At 38.4% G+C, this 21635-nt stretch overlaps 1 protein-coding gene across 1 annotated transcript in view; it reads right to left on the reverse strand.

The window, feature by feature from the left end:
• LOC149849244 (uncharacterized) overlaps positions 1-21635 on the reverse strand; it is a 108868-nt gene that overhangs the window by 19035 nt on the left and 68198 nt on the right. Inside the window, exon 5 of the mRNA XM_090013855.1 lies at positions 5332-5445. Coding sequence (XP_089869981.1) covers positions 5332-5445 — 114 coding nt within the window. The remainder of the gene's footprint in view (positions 1-5331; positions 5446-21635) is intronic.

The following is a 21635-nucleotide window of genomic DNA, read 5'->3' on the forward strand; positions in this document are numbered from 1 at the left end:
TTTGTTTCATATTCAAGCCTGCCAAGGCTGCCAATAGCAACTCTTTTACTTCTCCATCCCTCCTAGCCTCTGCTTGTAGAGTTTTTCCCTTATTTTGAGGGTTGAACCAACAATTTGCTTTAATATGTCCTTTCCTATTACATAAAAAGCAGGTGAGAATGGGCCTTTGTCCTTGTATATTGAGCGTTGGAAGTATACCACGACCCCCAAAGGTATTTCTTCCTTATCCTCCCTTTCCTCGAAAGAAATTTCCTCTACCTCTACCATAAGTCATCCCCGTGGCCAGCACATCTTGGGTTCCTGAAAGCCCATGAATGTCCTCAGAAGACCCTTTCAGGGTCATTTCATACTGCAATAGCTTTGCACGAAAGTCTTCAAACTTTGGAAGCTCTGGGAGACACAATAAAGACGTCGTCAGAACATGGTAGTCTGGCCCCAACCCACTCAAGGTTTGCTGCACCTTATCTTTATCACTGACGAGACATCCCACAATAGCCAGCTGATCCGTGATGCCTTTCATTTTGTTCAGGTATTCCATAATAGACATTGAATCTTCTTCAACATTTGAAATTCTCGCTTGAGAAACATGATTCTCGCCTAAGAGATTTGTGAATATGTCTGAACTAGCTTGTCCCACAGCTCTTTGACTGAACAATCATCAGGAATGGCTACAAGGACCTCCTGTGAGAGTGTTGAAGTGATGTATGCCACTAACGATTGATCCCTTTTCATCCAAGCAACATATTTTGGATTTTTTAGAAGAACAATAGATTGCGCCCCTTTATCGACCGTCTTTTCCTGCGAAGTGAACTCTGGAGGGAGTGAGACCGATCCATCCAGATGACCAGAGAGATCTTGGCTCCTTATAAAAGGAACAATCTGCCTTTTCTAGTTCAAGAAGTTGGAATTATTCAGTTTTTCAGAGACTAATTGGCCGAGAAAGTTAGAGGAAAGGCCTGACTACGAATGAGGTGAATCCATTTGAAATATTGAGAGAAGAAAAGAAAAGGAGAAACGTCTGGACTAGACAAAGAAATCAGTCACCCGAATATTCTGTCTTTTTTTTTTTTTACAGTGACAGATATAATGTATATTCAGGTATGATCAAAGAGAAAAGAGGTAACTGATCAAAACTGAATATCAGTAATTGAATCAGTGATATACTCAATGAAAGCGTGTAACAGAATTGTAAATGTTTCAGAATAAGTGTATTACAAACTTAAACAACATAATACTAATTTCAGAAAGTAGAGTATTCAGACTGAAGCAACCCAATAATGGAGAGATAATTCAAGATTTAGCAAGAGGGAAACAAACGCATGAATATTTCAAAACAAGAGTTTATGCACACAGAAATAACACAAGTATTAACTTCAGCAAATGAAATATTCAGATTGAGAGAGGAGAACTTGTCTGCGTCTCTTCACGTCGGCAGATCCAACTGAAAGACTGCTTTGATTCCAGAGAGAATCAAATCTTAAAGAGCAAGGTAAGAGGAGACGTTGACGGAGGGGATCTTAAGGAGGAGATGTTGACGGAAGAGGGGATGTTGTCGATCTTACCGAAACTGAAGAACACGGAGGAAAGAAGGAAGGAAACGAGGAGGAAGGAGACGCACGCAAAGGAGAAGGCGATCTCAGGCCAGGCTTCAACACCGCTCTGATACCATCTTAGAAAAGGGGGTTCACGTTCACCTGTGCAGGAAAAGAGAGAACGAGGTATTGAGAGAAGCTGTTGCAGGGAGAAAAGGCGTCAGACCATTCGCCTGCGTCTTTCATTGTATTAAATATATATTGAGTACATAATTTTTTAGGGTACGAAAATACCCTCTAACAACAGACCTAAAATACATTACACAACAATCGGATCTTGACCCGATCCAGTACATGGGTCGGGTCGAGTCCTGCACATACACGAGTTGGGTCCAAGACCCAATAACGACTTCTTTTCAAGGTCATCACCAAATCACTTGGATAGTGATTCAATATCAAAAACAATCCAGAAGTATGTATTTCTTGTGATTGATACCATATTCGACAATAGGGAAGAGGCAGAAGGAAGATGAAAAGAGGCTCTCACAATAAAAACTTCATTATCAAGCAAAAATTAAAAGATACATCTTAAAGAGGGACACCACTCATGACTACACCACAAGACAAAATTGGTTGACCCTCTGCCTATCAGCCAAAATACAAGAATGCCCCTCATAAATAATATTATGTACAAGAATGAGGGTAGCATAAAATACAAATACGAATATGATACAACCATATTACACTTTTCAACAACCAGAAACTCCTAATTTTGTGAATTGGTGTGCCACTCTCATGCACTCTTCATAGCTATATCACATGGGTGTGTCAGGGTTGCTCACCTGTGTCAGGTGCAGCAGGTGTGGGTGATGGTACCACCCACACAACAGGTGCAGGGTGGGCCAATCGGGTCCCAACACAACCATAAAAGTTTTTGTTTACTTCTTATTGCTTTTTTTTCTTTTTTTCTGTTATTTCCTTCAATTCATTTATTGTATATATTACTGCTAGAATTTATAGTTTCATTGGACTATATTTCATATTTACACTCCTATTCATTTTTGTTTCATTTGATTTTTCTAGATTTTATTTACCCTTAAGGGTGTGTTTGATGCCCTCCCCTGGGGGAACTTGCCTTGGGGGAAAAAGTCGCAAGGGGGACCTCATAATATTATGTACAAGAATGAGGGTAGCATAAAATACAAATACGAATATGATACAACCATATTACACTTTTCAACAACCAGAAACTCCTAATTTTGTGAATTGGTGTGCCACTCTCATGCACTCTTCATAGCTATATCACATGGGTGTGTCAGGGTTGCTCACCTGTGTCAGGTGCAGCAGGTGTGGGTGATGGTACCACCCACACAACAGGTGCAGGGTGGGCCAATCGGGTCCCAACACAACCATAAAAGTTTTTGTTTACTTCTTATTGTTTTTTTTTCTTTTTTTCTGTTATTTCCTTCAATTCATTTATTGTATATATTACTGCTAGAATTTATAGTTTCATTGGACTATATTTCATATTTACACTCCTATTCATTTTTGTTTTATTTGATTTTTCTAGATTTTATTTACCCTTAAGGGTGTGTTTGATGCCCTCCCCTGGGGGAACTTGCCTTGGGGGAAAAAGTCGCAAGGGGGACCTCATGACTCCCCCTCCCTCCCCCGCCCCCTCAATTTAGGGTGAAACTTCCCCCAAAGTGGCAGAAGAGCAGGGGGAAGTTTCTCCGGTGTTTGATGGGTGAATGTGGGCCCCACTAAAAAGAGGGGGAAGTTCCCCCAACGAAACTCTGCCCCCCTCCCCCGTTTTCAAACACGCCCTAAAAGATGTTATACAACATATATATAATATGTTTATATATATAGCCATACTCCCATACCCACATTATCTGAATTTATCATGTGGTACCTCTGAACCTGAATCTGTACCAGTGTTAAGACAAATGTAATATTTTGCTTTAGTTACCAAGGTATAATGAGGTATACTTATCAGTGCTTCCTTTGTATTTGTTATTCTTTGTATCCTTTTTGTTTTCTAGGTATACCTATACCTTTGGTATACCTATTAGGTATTTAGTATTTAGATTAAATATACGTAGATGTATACTTGTAAGGTTAGAATAGGTATTTTTTAATTTGTATTTGTATGTTTATTTTTTAGTCATTACTTAATGACTAATATTTTTGTAATTTTTATTTTTGGTCATACTGTTTTGACCAAGCTAACCGTTAGGTCTATGCCTAATGGCTAGTTGGGGGAGGTCCAGCTAGCCATGGACTTCCCTCCAACTAACCGTTAGGCTAGTCCTCTACTTTTCTCTCTCTTACTCCCTTATATAAAGGTTTTGTATGTGTGTGTTTAACTAACAGAAGATGTATGTATATTGAGTGTGTGAATGAGTGTTGTAGTGGGGGTTTTGTTGTATATTTTTTGTGTTTATTTCACATCATTAAAATATTTAGCTTTTTATATCTTATTTCTTCTCTTGTATTTGCATGGCTTATTGTATCTAGCCAAATGCATCTTTATAATACATTTGTATTTTATCTATTTTGTTATGTTTATTTTCTTGTGTCTCAGTTTCCGTACCATTTTGTGACATTGGACCTCCCTCCAACTAGCCATTAGGTATAGTCTTAATACTAGCTTAGTCAAAACAGTTTGACCAAAGATAAAAATTACAAAAATATTAGCCATTAAATAATGACATATAAACATACAAATACAAATTAAAAAATACTTATTGTAACCTTACAAGTATACATTTAAGTATACTTAATCTAAATACTAAATACCTAATAGGTATACCAAAGGTATATGTATACCTAGAAAACAAAAAGGATACAAAGAATAACAAGTATAAAGGAAGCACCGATAAGTATACCTAAGTATACCTCGGTAACTAAACCATAATATTACATTTATCTTAACAACTAGAACCCGCGACCCATATCCATATGACAGTTTCAAAACTTGCCTCTGCAAAATTGGCAACCTAGATGCTCTAGGTGCTGCTCCAATCCATGCTCCCAGTGGCTATATAGAGGAGAAAAGTTCAGGAAGAATAACAGCTTATAACCTATGATACAACTGGCAACAAATTGATTTCACTGTCATGATGGCTTGGCAGCAACACTAATGCCACATGGTCTTCGATGCATGCTCCACCCCACATCAAACATTCATTGTAGATAATGTGGAGAATAGCAACCAAATGAGTACCTCCAATGCAAGCCCCTTATCCCTAGTTATCATCACCTAGGTCAAGGAACAAAACCCTTTGATGTTTTTCCAACTTGAAAGACCACTCCCAAGTGTTTTAACTGAAGCAAGAAACAAAACCCTTTTGATGTTTTTTCAACTTCAAAGACCACTTCCAAGTTATTCTAACTGATCATTATATAGAAACCAATCAAAACACAGATTAGTGAGAACCGCCTTCAACAGGCCTAGGATTTTTTCATTAACTGCATTGTCATAACATCACAAACATTTCCTCAATGAAATTATCCAAATATATACACATAATGATGCATCATTATCAGCATTCAAAAGAGGGGAAAAGGTTTGACATTATCAAGGAGTATACTCACTCTTGTGAACAACTACAAAAGATTGAAGGTTCACAAATAAGAAAGGGAGAACCATCTAAGTCTCAAGGGAACATATCTTCTCTTGAAAGATGAGACTGGGGAATGTTTTCTTGGCAACTGAAGTTATTTTAGAAAAAATAGAGAACTTTCAACGACAGAGCATGCAAATAGTAGTGATGCAAAAGTTGGCATATACTACCTCCAGCAGTGAGCTGCAGCGATGATGCATTGTGTGAACAATCCTTAGAAAATGGCTCACGGCATCTACTAAATTCTGAATGAGCCAAGGCTGAGATTGCAGTGCATTTGAAACCTGGACAAGAATTTCTGGTTAAAAGAAAAAGTACAATAAAGTGTATAGAATAATGTGGAATTACAAACTTAAAATCAGAAACATTAGCAAAGCATTGCAATCCTAACCATGAAGTTGAACAAGATGCCTGGACACCTGATTTGGCCTAGGTACACCTAGGCATCATCTAACATTGCTCGAAATAAAAAGTTCAAATATAGAAAGTGAAAATTAAAATAATTAAAAATCATGATAATTAACACAACTTTATTTGCAATAGTTGCATAAAAATTATGATTGTTCCACATTCCACATTTTCACTTTACATATCTAATAAAAGTAGAAAGTGATGATCATGGTAAGGTAGTACTTAGTTACTATAAATAAAAACTTAAGAGTACTCAATGTCAAACATGTCATCCTAATCTCAATGAAAGAGGGAAAAAAAGAATGATATTCTTCTATAGAATTCACTAATCACTCAACCATTCTTCACTTCTTTCCAAATCTCAATCTTTTTTCCACCACTCTTTTCAAAGCCAAGTGTCTCTTTAGCATCAGCATGATCATTATCATCACTTGATGCAAGTACATAATTATGTAGTCATTCTTCCTCAACATCAACCACTTCTTCTTTCGTTCCTTCCAAACCCACCTTCTTCAAGAGCTATAACCTTGTGCGTGCCCTTACATTCCCCATTATTTTCGCCATTGCTTGTCCTTTTTGCCTTGTAGGGGGACCTACATGCTTGGATGCACCAGCAACCTCAAAAAGTTGACATGTGAGAGAGGGATCATCTGAAGGATTCAATCATCATATGGCTGGGGGTCTCTCTCTCTCATATCCAATCAGATCAGACAGGTGTGGGACCCATATTCAGCTTCGATATGGTCAGACATCAGTTCGGTATGACCACATTCTGGCCCATTGCAGCAACTCACCATCTATGCACACAGACAAATGTGTGCAATCCATGAAAGCACAAATGACTCACTAGTGCGTGTAGCACTTAAAAGTTGATGAAGGTGTAGATAGTTTATGCAAATTTATTTTTCTGTCAAGGATTTCAAAGACGATACAGACAACCCTTTTTTTAGATAAGTAAAAAAAACCACCCAGGTCCCCCAAGTGGTAATGGGCCTGGGCAGAAGGTGCTGACCCTTTTGTCCCAGGTTCTATTCCCACTGGGTGTGTGGGTGCCTTTAACTGATGGGCTCCGTAAAGGCTTGGGTGTCGGTGATCACACCGGTTTTACCTTACAGGGGGCAGGCCCATTAAGCGACCCGGTTCTACGCAAGGGTTCTTCGTCATTAAAAAAAAAGGTATAAAAACCCCTTCTCATTATTGCTTCATTAGATTTTTTGGTTTGTATTTGTGGGCCTCTTTGGAACATACCACACATTAGAGAAAGCAATAGAGAATCGCAATGATCCCACCCTAATTTGAAAGAAAAAATGGCTATGATCTTCATCTATATTATTTTGAGATTTATAAAGAAATCAAAAGCTTGACTTGCATAGATCGAGTCATCCAGACCTACCACTAGATAAAATAGTATTTTTTTCTGTTTAAACATGATCACTTTTAATCTATACCTTTGTTAGGAGGGTGGTTTTGGTGTCAGTTTGTGTGCATGTGTGTGTGTTTGTTCAGAAAGGGGCGTGGTTACATCTGGTACTAGTTATAGCACTGCACTATCTAGTAAACCCCATTAATTTTCTACCGCTCTCCTGGGTGGAAGTACAAACAAAAAAAAACAAAGAAAAGAAAAAAACCACTTTACTCTCTGGAAGGAGTTAATTTAGCAACTCATCTATCATGAACAGAAGGCAAGATAAATGTTACATATCTCTGGGTTGTAGGGAGAAGACTTAGCTGTTGTCTATGTTGTAATGAAAACAAAAAAAAGAATACAAGAGAATGCCACTAAGCGATACAAGAGAGCACAAATACAAAAGGGCCACTTATGGGCCAAATACAATCTCACAAAGGAGATACACAACACCAAGAACTCAAGAGAGCAACAATATAAAAAATATATTCTTGTATTTCACACAAATATGCTTAGAGAAGCATAACTATTACAATGGGAAGATCCTCTTATATAGGCAGAAAGAGAAGACAAAGGGGCTTGTCCAACTAGCCATTGGACTAGCCCCAACAGCTAGAAATCTAGCTGTTGGGAATAGCCCAATGGCTAGTTGTGCTGTCCCAACAGCTACTTAGTATAAAATATAAAAATATAAAAAATAGAATTATACGTCTGCCCCTACTAGGCAGTCCATATTACAAAACAGGAAATGACCAAAATACCTCTTATAGGTATTTCATATTACATACATAATATATACATATATATATAAAACAATAAAGTACATTAACACTCCCCCTCAAACTGATGGTGTAAATACCAAAAAGTTTGTCAAGGAGAAAGTGAAATCTAGGTGATGGAAGTGCCTTGGTGAAGAAGTCAGCTAGCTGATATTCAGAGGTAATGTAGGGCAAGATGATAGTCTTCTTTAAAAATTCTTCACGTACACAGTGGAAATTAATTTTGATATGTTTAGTCCTTTCAAGAAATGTATGGTTGTCGGCTATGTATATGGCACTCTTATTGTTATAGCAAATGAACCCCCATATTTTCAAGTAATCTTCGTAGCCAAACAATTTCTAATATTCTAGTAGTCATCGCACGGTACTCAGCTTCAGTAGATGATAACGATACTTTTTGTTGCTTCTTGCACTTCCAAGACACTAGAAAATCACCTAAAAACACACAAACATCAGTAGTTGAGCGTTTATCATTTGGATCTCCTCCTCAATCTAAGTCAGAATAAGCGATTAACTCGAGAGAATAAGAAGAAGACAATAAAAGACCCCTAGAAGTAGCATTTCGTAAATATCTAATAATCTTCATCACAACACTCATGTGAACTGTGGTGGGAGTGTTGAAACTGACTTGCAGTATGAACTGCATGCGCAATATTAGGTAGGGTAATAGTTAAGTAGGTCAGTGTGCCAATCATCTGACGATACGAAGTAGGATCTTCTAGAGGTTGTTAAAATACATGTAATCTATATATATATATTGTCTAATATACCCAATAGGGGTATTTTAGTCATTTCACAAGTACCCGATAGGGGTACTTATTATTTTCCCTTTCTTTTCTTTCTTTTGTATTTATTTTTTGCACTTTATTCTTTCTTTTTATTTTTGTTTTTTTTTCTCACATAAGGGGCCCCACCATGGAGTCGATGGGGCCCCCAACGGTCACATTTGTGACCGTTGGGGGCTCCCAACGACTCCATGGGGAGCCCCCTATGTGGCTCTTCTTTTAAGGCCATAAGGCCATCCCTCTCTCTCCTTTTTCTTGTGTATATATAGGGGTGAAGCCCTCTTGTATTCTTCACTCTTGAGAGCTCTCTCTCTTTTCAATAAGAGACATTTATATTTTTATGTTGTGTTGTCTCTTTGTGGATTTAGTTGTTATCCCTTTTGTTTGTCCATTGGTGGATGTTGTAAGTGCTTATCGCACTCTTTGTTTTTCCGCATATCTCATTACATGGTATCAGAGCCTTGTGTATGCTCTTCTTCTTAATATAGCTAGTTGAGTAGTTATATATTGTTGTTTTCTTTTTGTATCTCTCTTCGTTTGTCCTCTTGTGAGTGATTAAATGGAAGAGGAACAAAAGATTGATCTCTCCTTCAAACTCAATGGCTCCAACTACATGATGTGGGCCGCCGCCATGGAGAACAACCTCAAAGGTAAAAAACTTTGGGGATACGTTATGGGCACCATTCCGGAACCACAACTCCAACTCACCAAGATGGACAGTGATCAAGAAAAAGCTCTTGAAGGAAATGCCCGCATGAAGGCCATTGAAGATCACCAATCTAAAGTGGAAGATTGGGAAAGTAAGCATGCGAAGATTCTTGCTTGGTTCATGAACAATGTAGAGCTCAAAATTTGCGCCAACATTGCTAAGTTTCGGATGGCTAATGAAGCATGGTTCTTTATGAAAGGTATGTTTACTCAAAAAGACCTTGCTCGTCAATTCTTTCTCCAAGAAAAAATCCGGACTATCAAGCAAGGAGAAATGAGTGTAAGGAATTACTTTAGCACTCTTGGACTCTTATGGGATGAGCTATCTTTACTAGAACCAAAGTGGGTTTCTAGTGTGGATGTGGAACTAAGAAGAAAACAAATGGAAAAAGAACACTTTTTCCAATTTCTACATGGGCTTAGGCCCGAATATGAACAAGTTAGATCTTCCCTTCTTCATAGATCTAAGCCTCTTCCCTTGGAAGATGCCATAGCCGAAATATGCCAAGAAGAAACTCGTCTTGGCATGATTAAAGGAGGAGATGATGTTTTGGCCGTATCTAAACCCGGCAACCATGTGAAAGCCTATAAGCCTCCACACTTTGGAAGGCAAAATAATTATAATGGCAACTATATAAAAGCCATTTGCCATCATTGCCAAGAACCGGGTCATATAAGACCTAATTGCCCTAAGTTGAATGAGGCACCTAAAAATAAGGTTGCCTCCGTTGAAGAAGGAGGAAACTATCAAAGGGAAGGAGTCTTTTTCTCTTGCTCAACTATCGGAAGCACTACAAACTCTACTCAAGATACCATCAACTTCGGGTGCCGCCATAGCTTCTTCCTCTCCTCCAGGTATGTCTTCTTGGATCCTTGACTCTGGAGCTTCCTTTTATATGACCCCTCTTGAAAATGAGTTTTCCGATTTGTGTAATAACTCTAAAAACTCCTATGTTTCAACTGCCGATGGCACATCTCTACAAGTAAAAAGTTTTGGAACTTTAAATTTTTCCAAAGATTTCTTTGTGCCAAACATGAGAGTGGTACCTCAACTTAATTTAAATCTCCTCTCTGTTGCTCAAATATGTGATCATGGATGTGAAATCTCCTTCTTAACTAAGGATTGCTCTATATAGGATCTCCGGTCCGGGAAGCAGATTGGGCAAGGCCATAAGAGGGGAGATCTCTATTACATGAGCAACTTGAAACTTCCCACTAACTCTTTTTGTAACCATGTCCAAGATAAAAATATTGAAATTTGACATCAAAGACTTGGACATCCAAGTTTCTCAAAAATCTACTCCTTTCCATTTGGAAAGAAATTTTGTAATGAGAAACATTTTGTTTGCAAGAGTTGTATTTTTGGAAAAATGAAATCCACTCCTTTTCCAAATCGAACTTTTGTGTCCAAAAGACCATTTGAGTTAGTCCATTCGGACATTTGGGGTCCTTCTCCGGTCATGTCTAAAGGAGGATACTCCTATTACGTTACTTTCATTGATGACTACACTAGGTATGTGTGGATCTACTTTCTTAATTTAAAATCCGAAGTCTTTGACTTCTTCAAGAAATTTCATATGATAGTCAAAAATCAATTTTCAAGTAATATCTCTACTCTTAGATCCGATTCGGGTGGAGAATATCTATCAAATGAATTTCAAAATTATTTAGAAATAATTGGAATTTGTCATCAAAGATCGTGTCCTAGGACTCCTCAACAAAATGGTTTAGCCAAAAGAAAGCATAGACACATCATGAAAACCACTAGGACACTCTTTATTTCCAAGGAAATTCCAAAAAGTTTTTGGGCCGAAGCCGCCTTAACCTCAACTTACTTGATAAATAGAATGATATCTTCAACCTTACAAAATACATCTCCATATGAAAAACTATTTGAAAGAACACCCGATTTCAATAGATTAAGAATTTTTGGGTGTAAATGTTTTGTCCTTACACATAAAAGAGACAAATTATCTCCTAAAGCTATTGAATGTGTTTTCTTAGGATATGGAGAAAATCAAAAGGGTTTTAGATGTTTTGACTTAAAAAATAACAAACTCTATGTATCCAAAGATGTAACCTTTTTGGAAAATGAAAATGGTTTTATGAAAACTAAAGATATTGACAAAAGTGAATATGCTTTCTTATTTGATCTTCTCTCCCAAGAAGATGAGACTTCTCAAGAAAAGGAAATCTCTAATGAGTCGTTGAATGACCTAGAGGATATTCCTCTTGACAATGTTGAAAATGAAAGTGATAGACCAATCCAAACCTATGTTAGGCGTGGTCAACAAGCTCAAATGAGCGCCTTAGAAAAATACTCTCAAGGGTCCAACATAGAAGAAACCTCTTTAAGGAGATCCGGTCGAATCTCCAATCCTCCTAATAGGTTTGTTTCCTATGAGTCTCTAACTCCAAGGTATAGAGCGTGTCTAATTGCGTTACAGTCATTTCATGAACCTGCACATTATAATGAAGCCAAAAACATTCCCCAATGGGTTGAAGCCATGAACTTAGAGCTTAGTGCCCTTGAAAAGGCAAAAACTTGGGAAATAACTTCATTACCCACTGGAAAGAGATCGATTGGATGTAGATGGGTCTTCAAAATTAAAACTAAAAGTGATGGTTCATTAGATAGCTATAAAGCTCGATTAGTAGCAAAAGGATATGCTCAAGAATACGGTATAGATTATGAAGAAACTTTCACACCCATAGCTAGGATGACCAGTGCTAGGACTCTTATCACAGTTGCGTCAGTTAAAAAATGGCCTATCTATCAACTAAATGTTAAGAATGCATTCCTAAATGGTGAATTAAATGAAGAGGTTTACATGGATCCTCCACCAGGAGTATGCATTGGTAAAAATAAAATTCTTAAACTTAAAAAGACATTATATGGTTTGAAACAAGCCCCAAAGGCTTGGCATGATAGATTTAGTAATGTAATGACAAGTTTGAATTTTCGTTCATGTTATACTGACACTGCTTTGTTTATGAAAAGTGCAGGGTCTTCAGTAGTTATTTTACTACTTTATGTTGATGATATGATCATCACTGGAAGTGATGAGCAAGGAATTAATGATATTAAGAAAGTTTTAAAAGAAAATTTTGACATGTCTGACCTTGGTTTCTTAAGATATTTTTTAGGAATTGAAGTGGCGTACTCTCCTCAAGGGTACATTCTCTCTCAGATAAAACTTGTTGCTGACATTTGTTCCAAGTCTGGTATCTCCAATGATAAGAAGACAGAAACCCCTGAAGTCATCAATGCAAAGTTAAGATTGGAAGATGGAACACCTCTCGAGAATCCTACTCCCTACCGGCAACTTGTTGGGTCTCTAACCTACTTATCCATCACTCGGCCAGACATAGCTCATGCCGTCCACTCTGTCAGTCAATTTCAACATGCACCTACAACCGTGCATATGAGTGCAGTCTTAAGGATCGTCAGATACATCAAAAACACCATAACTAAGGAAGGTTTTCTTTTCTCCTCCTCATCACTTGATTTAATTGCTTATACTGATGCTGATTGGGGAGGAAATCCCAATGACAGAGTCTCAACTACGGATTTTTGTGTTTTCTTAGGTGATTATGATTTCTTGGAGATGCAAGAAGCAGCACAAAGTATCATTATCCTCAACGGAAGCGGAATATCGTGCTATGGCCACTACAACCATGGAACTTGTATGGCTAAGAAGTCTCCTCAGTGATCTGAGCATTGTCATCTCTACTCCTTCGAAGATGTGTTGTGACAACAAAAGCGCAATTTATATTGCAAGCAATCACACCTTCCATGAGCGTACTAAGCATATCGAGATGGATTGTCATTACATATGTGATGAATACCTAAGAGGAACCATAGCACTACCTTACGTCACATCCGAGTACCAGTTGGCGGACTTCTTCACTAAATCCCTTGTTGCTCCTCGTTTTTTGTTTCTCCTTAACAAGCTTTCGGTTATATCCCCATAAAGCTTGAGGGAGGGTGTTAAAATACATGTAATCTATATATATATATATATATATATTGTCTAATATACCCAATAGGGGTATTTTAGTCATTTCACAAGTACCCGATAGGGGTACTTGTTATTTTCCCTTTCTTTTCTTTCTTTTTATTTTTGTTTTTTTTACTCACATAAGGGGCCCCACCATGGAGTCGATGGGGCCCCCAATTGTCACATTTGTGACCGTTGGGGGCTCCCAACGACTCCATTGGGAGCCCCCTATGTGGCTCTTCTTTTAAGGCCATAAGGTCATCCCTCTCTCTCCTTTTTCTTGTGTATATATAGGGGTGAACCCCTCTTGTAGTCTTCACTCTTGAGAGCTCTCTCTCTTTTCAATAAGAGACATTTATATTTTTATGTTGTGTTGTCTCTTTGTGGATTTGGGTGTTATCCCTTTTGTTTGTCCATTGGTGGATGTTGTAAATGCTTATCGCACTCTTTGTTTTTTCGCATATCTCATTACAGAGGTGACCCATCATCTTTTTTCATTTTAGCATTGATAACTTCGGGAGTATCCAGAATTTTCTTATCAGTAATCTAAGACCTATCAATAATATCATTAGCAAACTTGGTTTGAGTAAGTAAATACCTTCGAGGAGAATATGCAACCTCGATACCTAAGAAAAATCTGAGAAATCCAAGATCAGTCATTTCAAAATATTTTTTAAGAATAACTTTAATATGATTAACTCCCTGTTTGTCTTCACCTGTGATGTGAAAAGAAGTCGTTATTAGATCCAGACCCGACTTTGGTATTGGATCGGATCCAGATCCAAACATTGGAAGTATTGTAATTATGCTTGTTGTAAAAGGGTATTTTTGTACCCTAAAATTATGTAATTGTTATATACTCAAAACATAATACAAGGAGGGTGCGCTGAGCTATTCTTAACGTGTTTTCTCTGCAGCCCCTTCTCCCAACTTTCGTTTCCTCTTCCTGCATAGGTGAACGTGAAGATATTCACAGTTTAACATGGTATCAGAGCGGTGTTAAAGCTGGGGCTGAGTTTGCTTTCCAGAAGGATTGTCCAAAGAGGTGATTTGAGGTTTTCAAGTCAAGAAAATATCGACTCTTTAATCTCGGTTTCTGAGCGTGTCCTTCCTTTTTTTTCTTTTTAGTCCAGGTAAGGAGATTAACGTCTCCCTTCTTTACTTCTTCAGTGTCTCCTCTTCTCTTTTCTTCCTTAGATCTGATTCTCTAAGAATCAGTCAGTTTTAACGTCAGTTTTAACGTCTTCCTTCTTCACTTCTATTTCAGATCTGTTTCATGATTCTACTTAATCTGAAACAGATCTAGAACCCTTTCTCGATCCCTTTTGCACGATCTCTTGACAAGAAAAGACGCAGATTCTTGTTTTGTTTGGATTTCTTTAACCAAACAGAGTTCTTTTTGTTTGGTTCTCTTGACGTGAAAAGACGCAGATTCTTGTTTCACATTTTTGTTTAATCTAAAGTCATCGTTCCTCTGTGTTGATATTTAATATTGTGTTGTTTCAATTGACATACCTTTATTTCTGTTTCACGATTTTTTGTCTTTTTAATCTGAAACCATCCTCTGTGCAGATATTCAATATTGTGTTGTTTCAGTCTGAAATACCTTTATTTATGTTTCACTATTTTCAGTCTGAAACACTTGCCTTGGAATGATTTTATGAATCTGATACTGATTCAATCTTTGACATACAGTTTTGATTAGTTTCCTTTTCTGATCATATCCAAAAAAAAAGGCAAAATATTTGAGTGACTGTTTTCACAATTCCTTCAAATGGACTCATCTTTCTCCTCATCTTTCTCGCATCTTTCTCGCAATCAAGCCTTTCCTCTAATTTTCTTAGCCAATTGATCTATGAAAAACTTAATAATTTTAATTTCTTGAGCTGGGAAAGGCAGATCGTTCCTTTTATAAGGAGCCAAGATCTCTCTAGACATCTGGATGGATCGGTCTCACCCCCTCCAGAGTTCACTTCGCAGGAAAAGATGGATGATAAAGGGGTGCAATCCATTATTCTCTACAAAAATCCAGATTATGTTGCTTGGATGAAAAGAGATCAAGCGCTAGTGGCATACATCACCTCAACACTTTCTTAGGAAGTTCTTGTAGCCATTCCCGATGATTGTTCAGCCAAAGAGCTATGGGACAGGCTAGTTCTGACGTATTTGCAGATCTCTAAAGCGAAAATCGTGTTTCTAAAGAGAGAATTTCAAATGCTGAAGAAAGATTCAATGTCTATTATGGAGTACCTGAATAAAATGAAGGGCATCACAGATCAGCTGGCTATTGTGGGATGTCTTGTCAGTGATAAAGACAAGGTGCAGCAGACCTTGAGTGAATTGGGGGCAGACTATCATGTTCTGGCAACATCTTTGTTGTCTCCCAGAACTTCCCAAATTTAAAGATCTTCGTGCAAAGCTATTGCAGTATGAAATGACTCTGAAAGGGTTTCCCGAGGACATCCATATGCATTCAGGAACTCAAGATGTGCTGGCCACAGAGCTGACTTATGGTAGAGGTAGAGGAGGAAATTCTTTTCAAGGTAGGGGAGGCCAAGGGAGAAATGCTTTTGGGGGTCGTGGCCTCCTTCCGACGCCCAGTATACAGGGACAAAGGCTCATTCCTACTTGCTTCCTATGCAATAAAAAATGGCATATTAAAGCAAATTGTTGGTTCAACACTCAAAATAAGGGAAAAATCCCACAAACAGAGGCTAAGAAAGAAGAAGAAGTAAAGGACTTTGGCAGGCTTGAATATGAAACAAAATGACAAGGGCATTTGGTATGTAGACTCCGAAGCAGTGACTCACGTCTCGGGTGATGCGGGTAAACTCTTGAATCCTACTCCTTATGTTGGTAAGAATAGCATAGTCACAGAAGATGGTTCTCATCACTCCATCTCACATATTGGAAATGCCATTATACCCATGTCCAAGTCTCCCCTTAATCTTTCAAAAGTTATTCATGCTCCCAATATTCAGAAGAATATTGTTTCTGTCTCAAAAACTTGTTGATGATGTTAATGCCTCAGTTGAATTTACTCTCTCTTCTGTTTATGTCAAGGATCTTCGCACGAGGGAGACATTCGCTGAGGGAAAGGGACGAGGCAACATGTACATCTTCCAAGAAGATCCCTGCTTCTCTGTTCATTCTGCTTGTTCGTCCTTGAAGCCTCATCAACGTCCATCGTTTGCTTCTTCTAAATATGTGTTTGCCATTTCTGAATGTAATAAGCCAACTCTTTGACATAGTCGTTTGGGTCACTGTGGTCGTCATTTTATTGAAAAACTTGTCTTGAATAATTTCATTCCTAAGTCCAGTCTGAGTTCAGAAACAAATAATATAAAGTGTCCTAGTTGTCACTTATGTAAGAGTCATGTCTAGCCTTTCAATTCAATTAATAAGAGAGCTTCAAGGCCTTTTGAGGTCATATGTTCTGATGTCTGGGGTCCTGCCCCAATTGCTTCTGTTTCTGGTAGTAAATATTACCTTATTTTCATTGATAGTTATTCACGCTATACTTGGATATTTTTCATGAAACATAAATCAGAAGTTTTTTTATTGTTTCAAAATTTTCATTCCTTTGTCAAAAATCATTTCTCTACCAATATCCTCAATTTCCAATGTGATGGAGGAGGTGAATACTCTTCTAGTGATTTGTTAAAAGTGTTAAAAGTAATATTAATAAAGCTGGGGGGTGGTCATACGTAATTTAACATAATTACGTATGTCTTGTTGTAATCTCATGCAACCTAATCACCTATTTAAATAGGTGATTAGGGTTAATGAAGCATCAAACTCTCTCTCTCTCTCTCTCTCTCTCTCTCTCTCTCTCTCTATATATATATATATATATATATATATATATATATATATATAACCGATAGTAAAGGAGGTTAGTCGCAACATGGTATCAAAGCGGGTCTCCCTTCTGGGATGACATTGTTGCTGATGGTCACAGTGATACTGTTGCTGATCACAGATCGTAAAGGAGGATCAGATGTAGTGGATCGTGAACTGCTTGTGGATCCTGAAGACGTTGCAGTTGCTAATCGTGGCGAAGCTGCTGAAACCGTGCACTGCTTGTGGCTTGAAGACGCTGTTGTTGTTGATCGTAGATCGTGAAGAAGGATCGGATGTGTGGATAGTGAACGGCTCGTGGATCTTAAAGATACTGCAGTTGTTGATTGTGAAGAAGCTGCTGCTGATTGAAGATCGTGTCTGATCATCGTGAAGCATAAGAAGATATCAGACCTGAAGACATCGACTGGATTGGATTGATATCATTTTGGGGTAAATTTTATTTTAATAGATGCAGTTGAATTATTGTCGTCGTTGTTGAATGCTTGCGATCAGATCATTGTTGTGGAAGATTAAATGGTAGTTGTTCGAATCTTGAAGTCAATAGTCGTTGTTTAATATGTTGTGGTCGTAATAGTGATCTGATCACTATTCTGATCTGGAAACAAAGTATGCAGGAGATTCCTGCTGCACATAAATAGGTGGGTTGCTAAATTTGTTTTTGTTGTCCCTGGTGAAGATTTTTTTATGGCTAAGTCACGTGCTTTGGATAATAACCAAAAAGGAGAGGCCATTGGTGAATATAAGGCCTTTGCAAATCCATTTTCATATGGATCTTCAGTTAAGCTAAATGATTCTAATTATGCAAGGTGGTCTCGCACCTTTATGATGTCGGTTTCGGGTCATCGGAAAAAGCATGTCTTGTTGGAATTGGAACCCACTGAAAGAACAGGAAAATATGTCACCTGGGACGAAGATAATGACATCGTGATGTCATGGATAATGAACAATGTACAACCTCATATAGCTGATGGACTGATTTATTACACCTCAGCTAAACAAATGTGGGACAATCTCCGTGATACATATTCTCATGAAACTAATGTATGTCGTATTCTACAAGTTGAGCAAGAAATTTATCAGTTGCAGCAAGGAGATCAGACTTTAGCCCAATACTATGCCTCTGTTAAATCTGCTTTTGAGAGGCTAAATGCTCATAGACCCTTATGTTGTATCAAACAGAAGACCCATCAGGAGCAGACTATGGTTGCCCGATTTCTTACAGGGTTGTCATCGGAATTCTCAGTTGCCAAAGTCCAAATGCTAACTAGTTCTGATGTTCCTACTCTTGCTGAAGCCTATAATCGTCTGAGTAGGCTTGCCATTACTCTTCTTCAAACTCAATCTAAATCACAAGCATCATCCCTATCAATCACCTGAAGTCGTGGAAGAGGTACTTTCTTGAACTTTCGAGGAAGAGGTCGTGGTCACAGTACTGGAGGAAGAGGAAGGCTTCAATGTACATATTGTGGTAAACTTGGACATCTTGAAGATAGGTGTTGGGATAAGATTGGTCGACCTCATATCCCATCACCTAAACCAAATGTGTCCAAGGCTCAAGTTGTTAAACTCGAGGCAGAGAACACCACTACCTCTTCCAGTGATTCGGTTATTCTCAGTCGTGCAGAGTATGATGAATTGGTGTCTCACCGGCTTCCTAGTTCGAGTGCTCCTATGCCTGTTGTTGATGTGGCATGCTCTACTGGTGACAGCCTGAGTTATCAAGGTAGTAGATGGATTATTGATTCGGGTGCCTCTAGACACTTGTGTCGGACTTACCATAATTTTTCTAAGCTACATCTTATTGCTGAACCTCGCAATGTTATACTTGCTGATGGGAGATCTTCCCCTGTTGTAGGTCAAGGAAACATTTCTATATCCTCCTCACTCCAATTGACTAATGTCCTTCATGCTCCTTCATTTTCTCATAACTTACTATCTGTTAGTCGTATCGCCAAGGAAAATAACTGTAGGGTGATATTTGATCCTGTGTGTTGTATTTTTCAGGATTTACTGATGGGGAAGAGGATTGGTGGAGGCCATGAGGAGGGTGGTGTCTATTAACTACATCAGCCGGTTGGATCCATGAATTATGTGTCTGAGCCATCTTCCAGTACCTATCAGTGGCATCTCCGTCTTGGTCATGTTCCTTTGACAAAGCTTCGTAGAATAATTCCTCAGATTTCTCTGTCTGATTCATTCCAGTGTGATGCCTGTCAGTTGGGCAAACATCACAGAAGCTCCTTTCCTTCTCGTCAGAGTCCATCGAGTCAAGCAATGTTTGAGATTTTGCATGCTGATGTATGGGGACCTAGTAGAGTACCTAGTCGATCTCAGTTTCGTTATTACTTAGTTATTGTTGATGATTTTTCCATATTGTCATGGGTGTTCTTAATAAAAGAAAGGTCGAAGGTTGCCTCCATTCTTATGTCATTAGTCATTGAAATAAAGACTCAGTTTCATTCTCTTGTCAAGATTATCCACACTGATAATGCTCTCGAGTTCAAGTCCAATGAATTGTTACAATTTTATCGAAATCATGGTATCTGTCCTCAAACTACTTGCGCCCATACATCTCAGCAAAATGGCGTTGCTGAGAGAAAACATAGGCATCTTCTAGATGTAGCTCGTACTCTTATGTTGCAATCAAATATAACCAAAGTATTTGGATGTGTTTCTTTTGTTCATAAACTTGGACCTAACCGTGATAAATTATCTGCCCAAGCCATCAAGTGTGTCTTCCTTGGATATCCAAAAAATCAAAAAGGCTACCGGTGTTATGATCCCATCTCCCGTCGAGAGTATGTTAGTGTGGATGTATCTTTCTATGAATCTGTTCCTTATTTTTCTACCACTGCATCCAGACTGCATGTTAAACAAGGTGATTCCCTACCTCTTCCCATTCCTCATTTTCTCTTGGAGTCGTTTTCTAAGACTATGTCTCATTCTCAGTATCCCACACTTGCTCGGTATCATGATCCTCCTCTGGTGTACACTCGTAGATCACCACCTGAATCAGCACCTACACCACCGTCTTCTTCAGAAGTAAGTTCTTCTGAAAGTATTGAGATGTCTAATGTTGATGATGATAGACCTATCACTCTCAGAAAAGGTAAAAGACAATGCACACTACATCCTATCTCCAAGTTTGTTACTGAGGCACGGCTTGGGGTACACTTGAAGAATTTTATCTCTGCTTTATCTGCCACTTGTCCCACTTAATCATCATCAAGGGTTATTAGATCCTAAGTGGAAGCAAGCAATACAGGTTGAGATGGATGCTTTGCTCTCATGCGACACATGGGATTTGGTTGTTCCTCCCACTGATGCAGATATCGTTGGATGTAAATGAGTCTACACCATTAAGTATAATTCGGATGGCTCAATCGAAAGGTACAAGGCCCGGTTGGTCGCTAAAGGATATACTCAAACATATAGAGTTGACTTCTTTGAGACCTGTTCTCCAGTAGCCCGTCTTGGTACTATTCGGTTGGTCATATCTATAGTTCATTATGGATGGAGTTTATGTCAGTTAGATGTGAAGAACGCCTTCTTATATGGAGATCTGTCTGAAACTGTGTACATGCAGCAACCTCCTGGGTTTGAGGTCCAGAGGGAGTGTAGCAAGGTGTGCAAACTAAAGAAGGCTATATATGGTCTTAAACAAAGTCCTCGTGCATGGTTTCAGAAGTTATTTGAAATTATGTCTGCATTTGGCTTCAATAGGTCATATTCAGATCACTCCTTGTTTATCAAGAAAACCTTTGTTGGTATTGTGGTTATGGTTGTATATGCAGATGATATTATTCTTACAAGGAGTAGTGCAAAGGACATCTCAGACACAAAGATGCATCTTCAGAAGCACTTTGTCACAAAAGATCTCGGGTCTCTTAGATATTTCTTGGGCATAGAGGTGGCCAGAAACCGTGAGGGGTTAGTTCTATCACAGCGAAAGTATGTTCTTGACCTACTGCAGGAAAAAGGGATGTTACGTGCCAAACCAGCAAATATACCAATGAATCCTAAACTGCAAATGTATGATAAAAAGGCAGAACTTATTGACAGTAGAAGTTTTAGATCCTTGGTTAGTAAACTTTTATATGTCACTGTAACACGACCAGATATCTCCCTAGCTGTGAGCAAGATAAGTCAATTCATGGACAAACCTACTCGAGTGCATTGGCAGGCAGCTATGATGATTCTCAGGTATTTGAAATCCTCTCTTGGAAAGGGATTGCTATATAAACAAAGCCCCAACCTGGATATAATCGCATACTCAGATGCAGACTATGCAAGGGCCATCGATGATAGAAAGTCCACCACAGGGTTTTGCGTGTTTGTCGGAGGAAACTTAATTACTTGGAGAAGTAAAAAATAAACTGTGATAGCTCATTCTAGTGCTGAATCAAAATATAGAGCTATGGCTCAAACAGCCATTGAAATGATGTGGGTTAAGTCCATTCTAAAAGATCTACAATTGGTGATTTCATCCCAAATGTTGATGATGTGTGATAATCGAGCAAC

The sequence above is a fragment of the Nuphar pumila genome, chromosome 1 (genome assembly GCF_984573655.1).
Source record: "Nuphar pumila chromosome 1, dmNupPumi1.hap1.1, whole genome shotgun sequence".
In the NCBI taxonomy this organism is placed as follows: domain Eukaryota; kingdom Viridiplantae; phylum Streptophyta; class Magnoliopsida; order Nymphaeales; family Nymphaeaceae; genus Nuphar; species Nuphar pumila.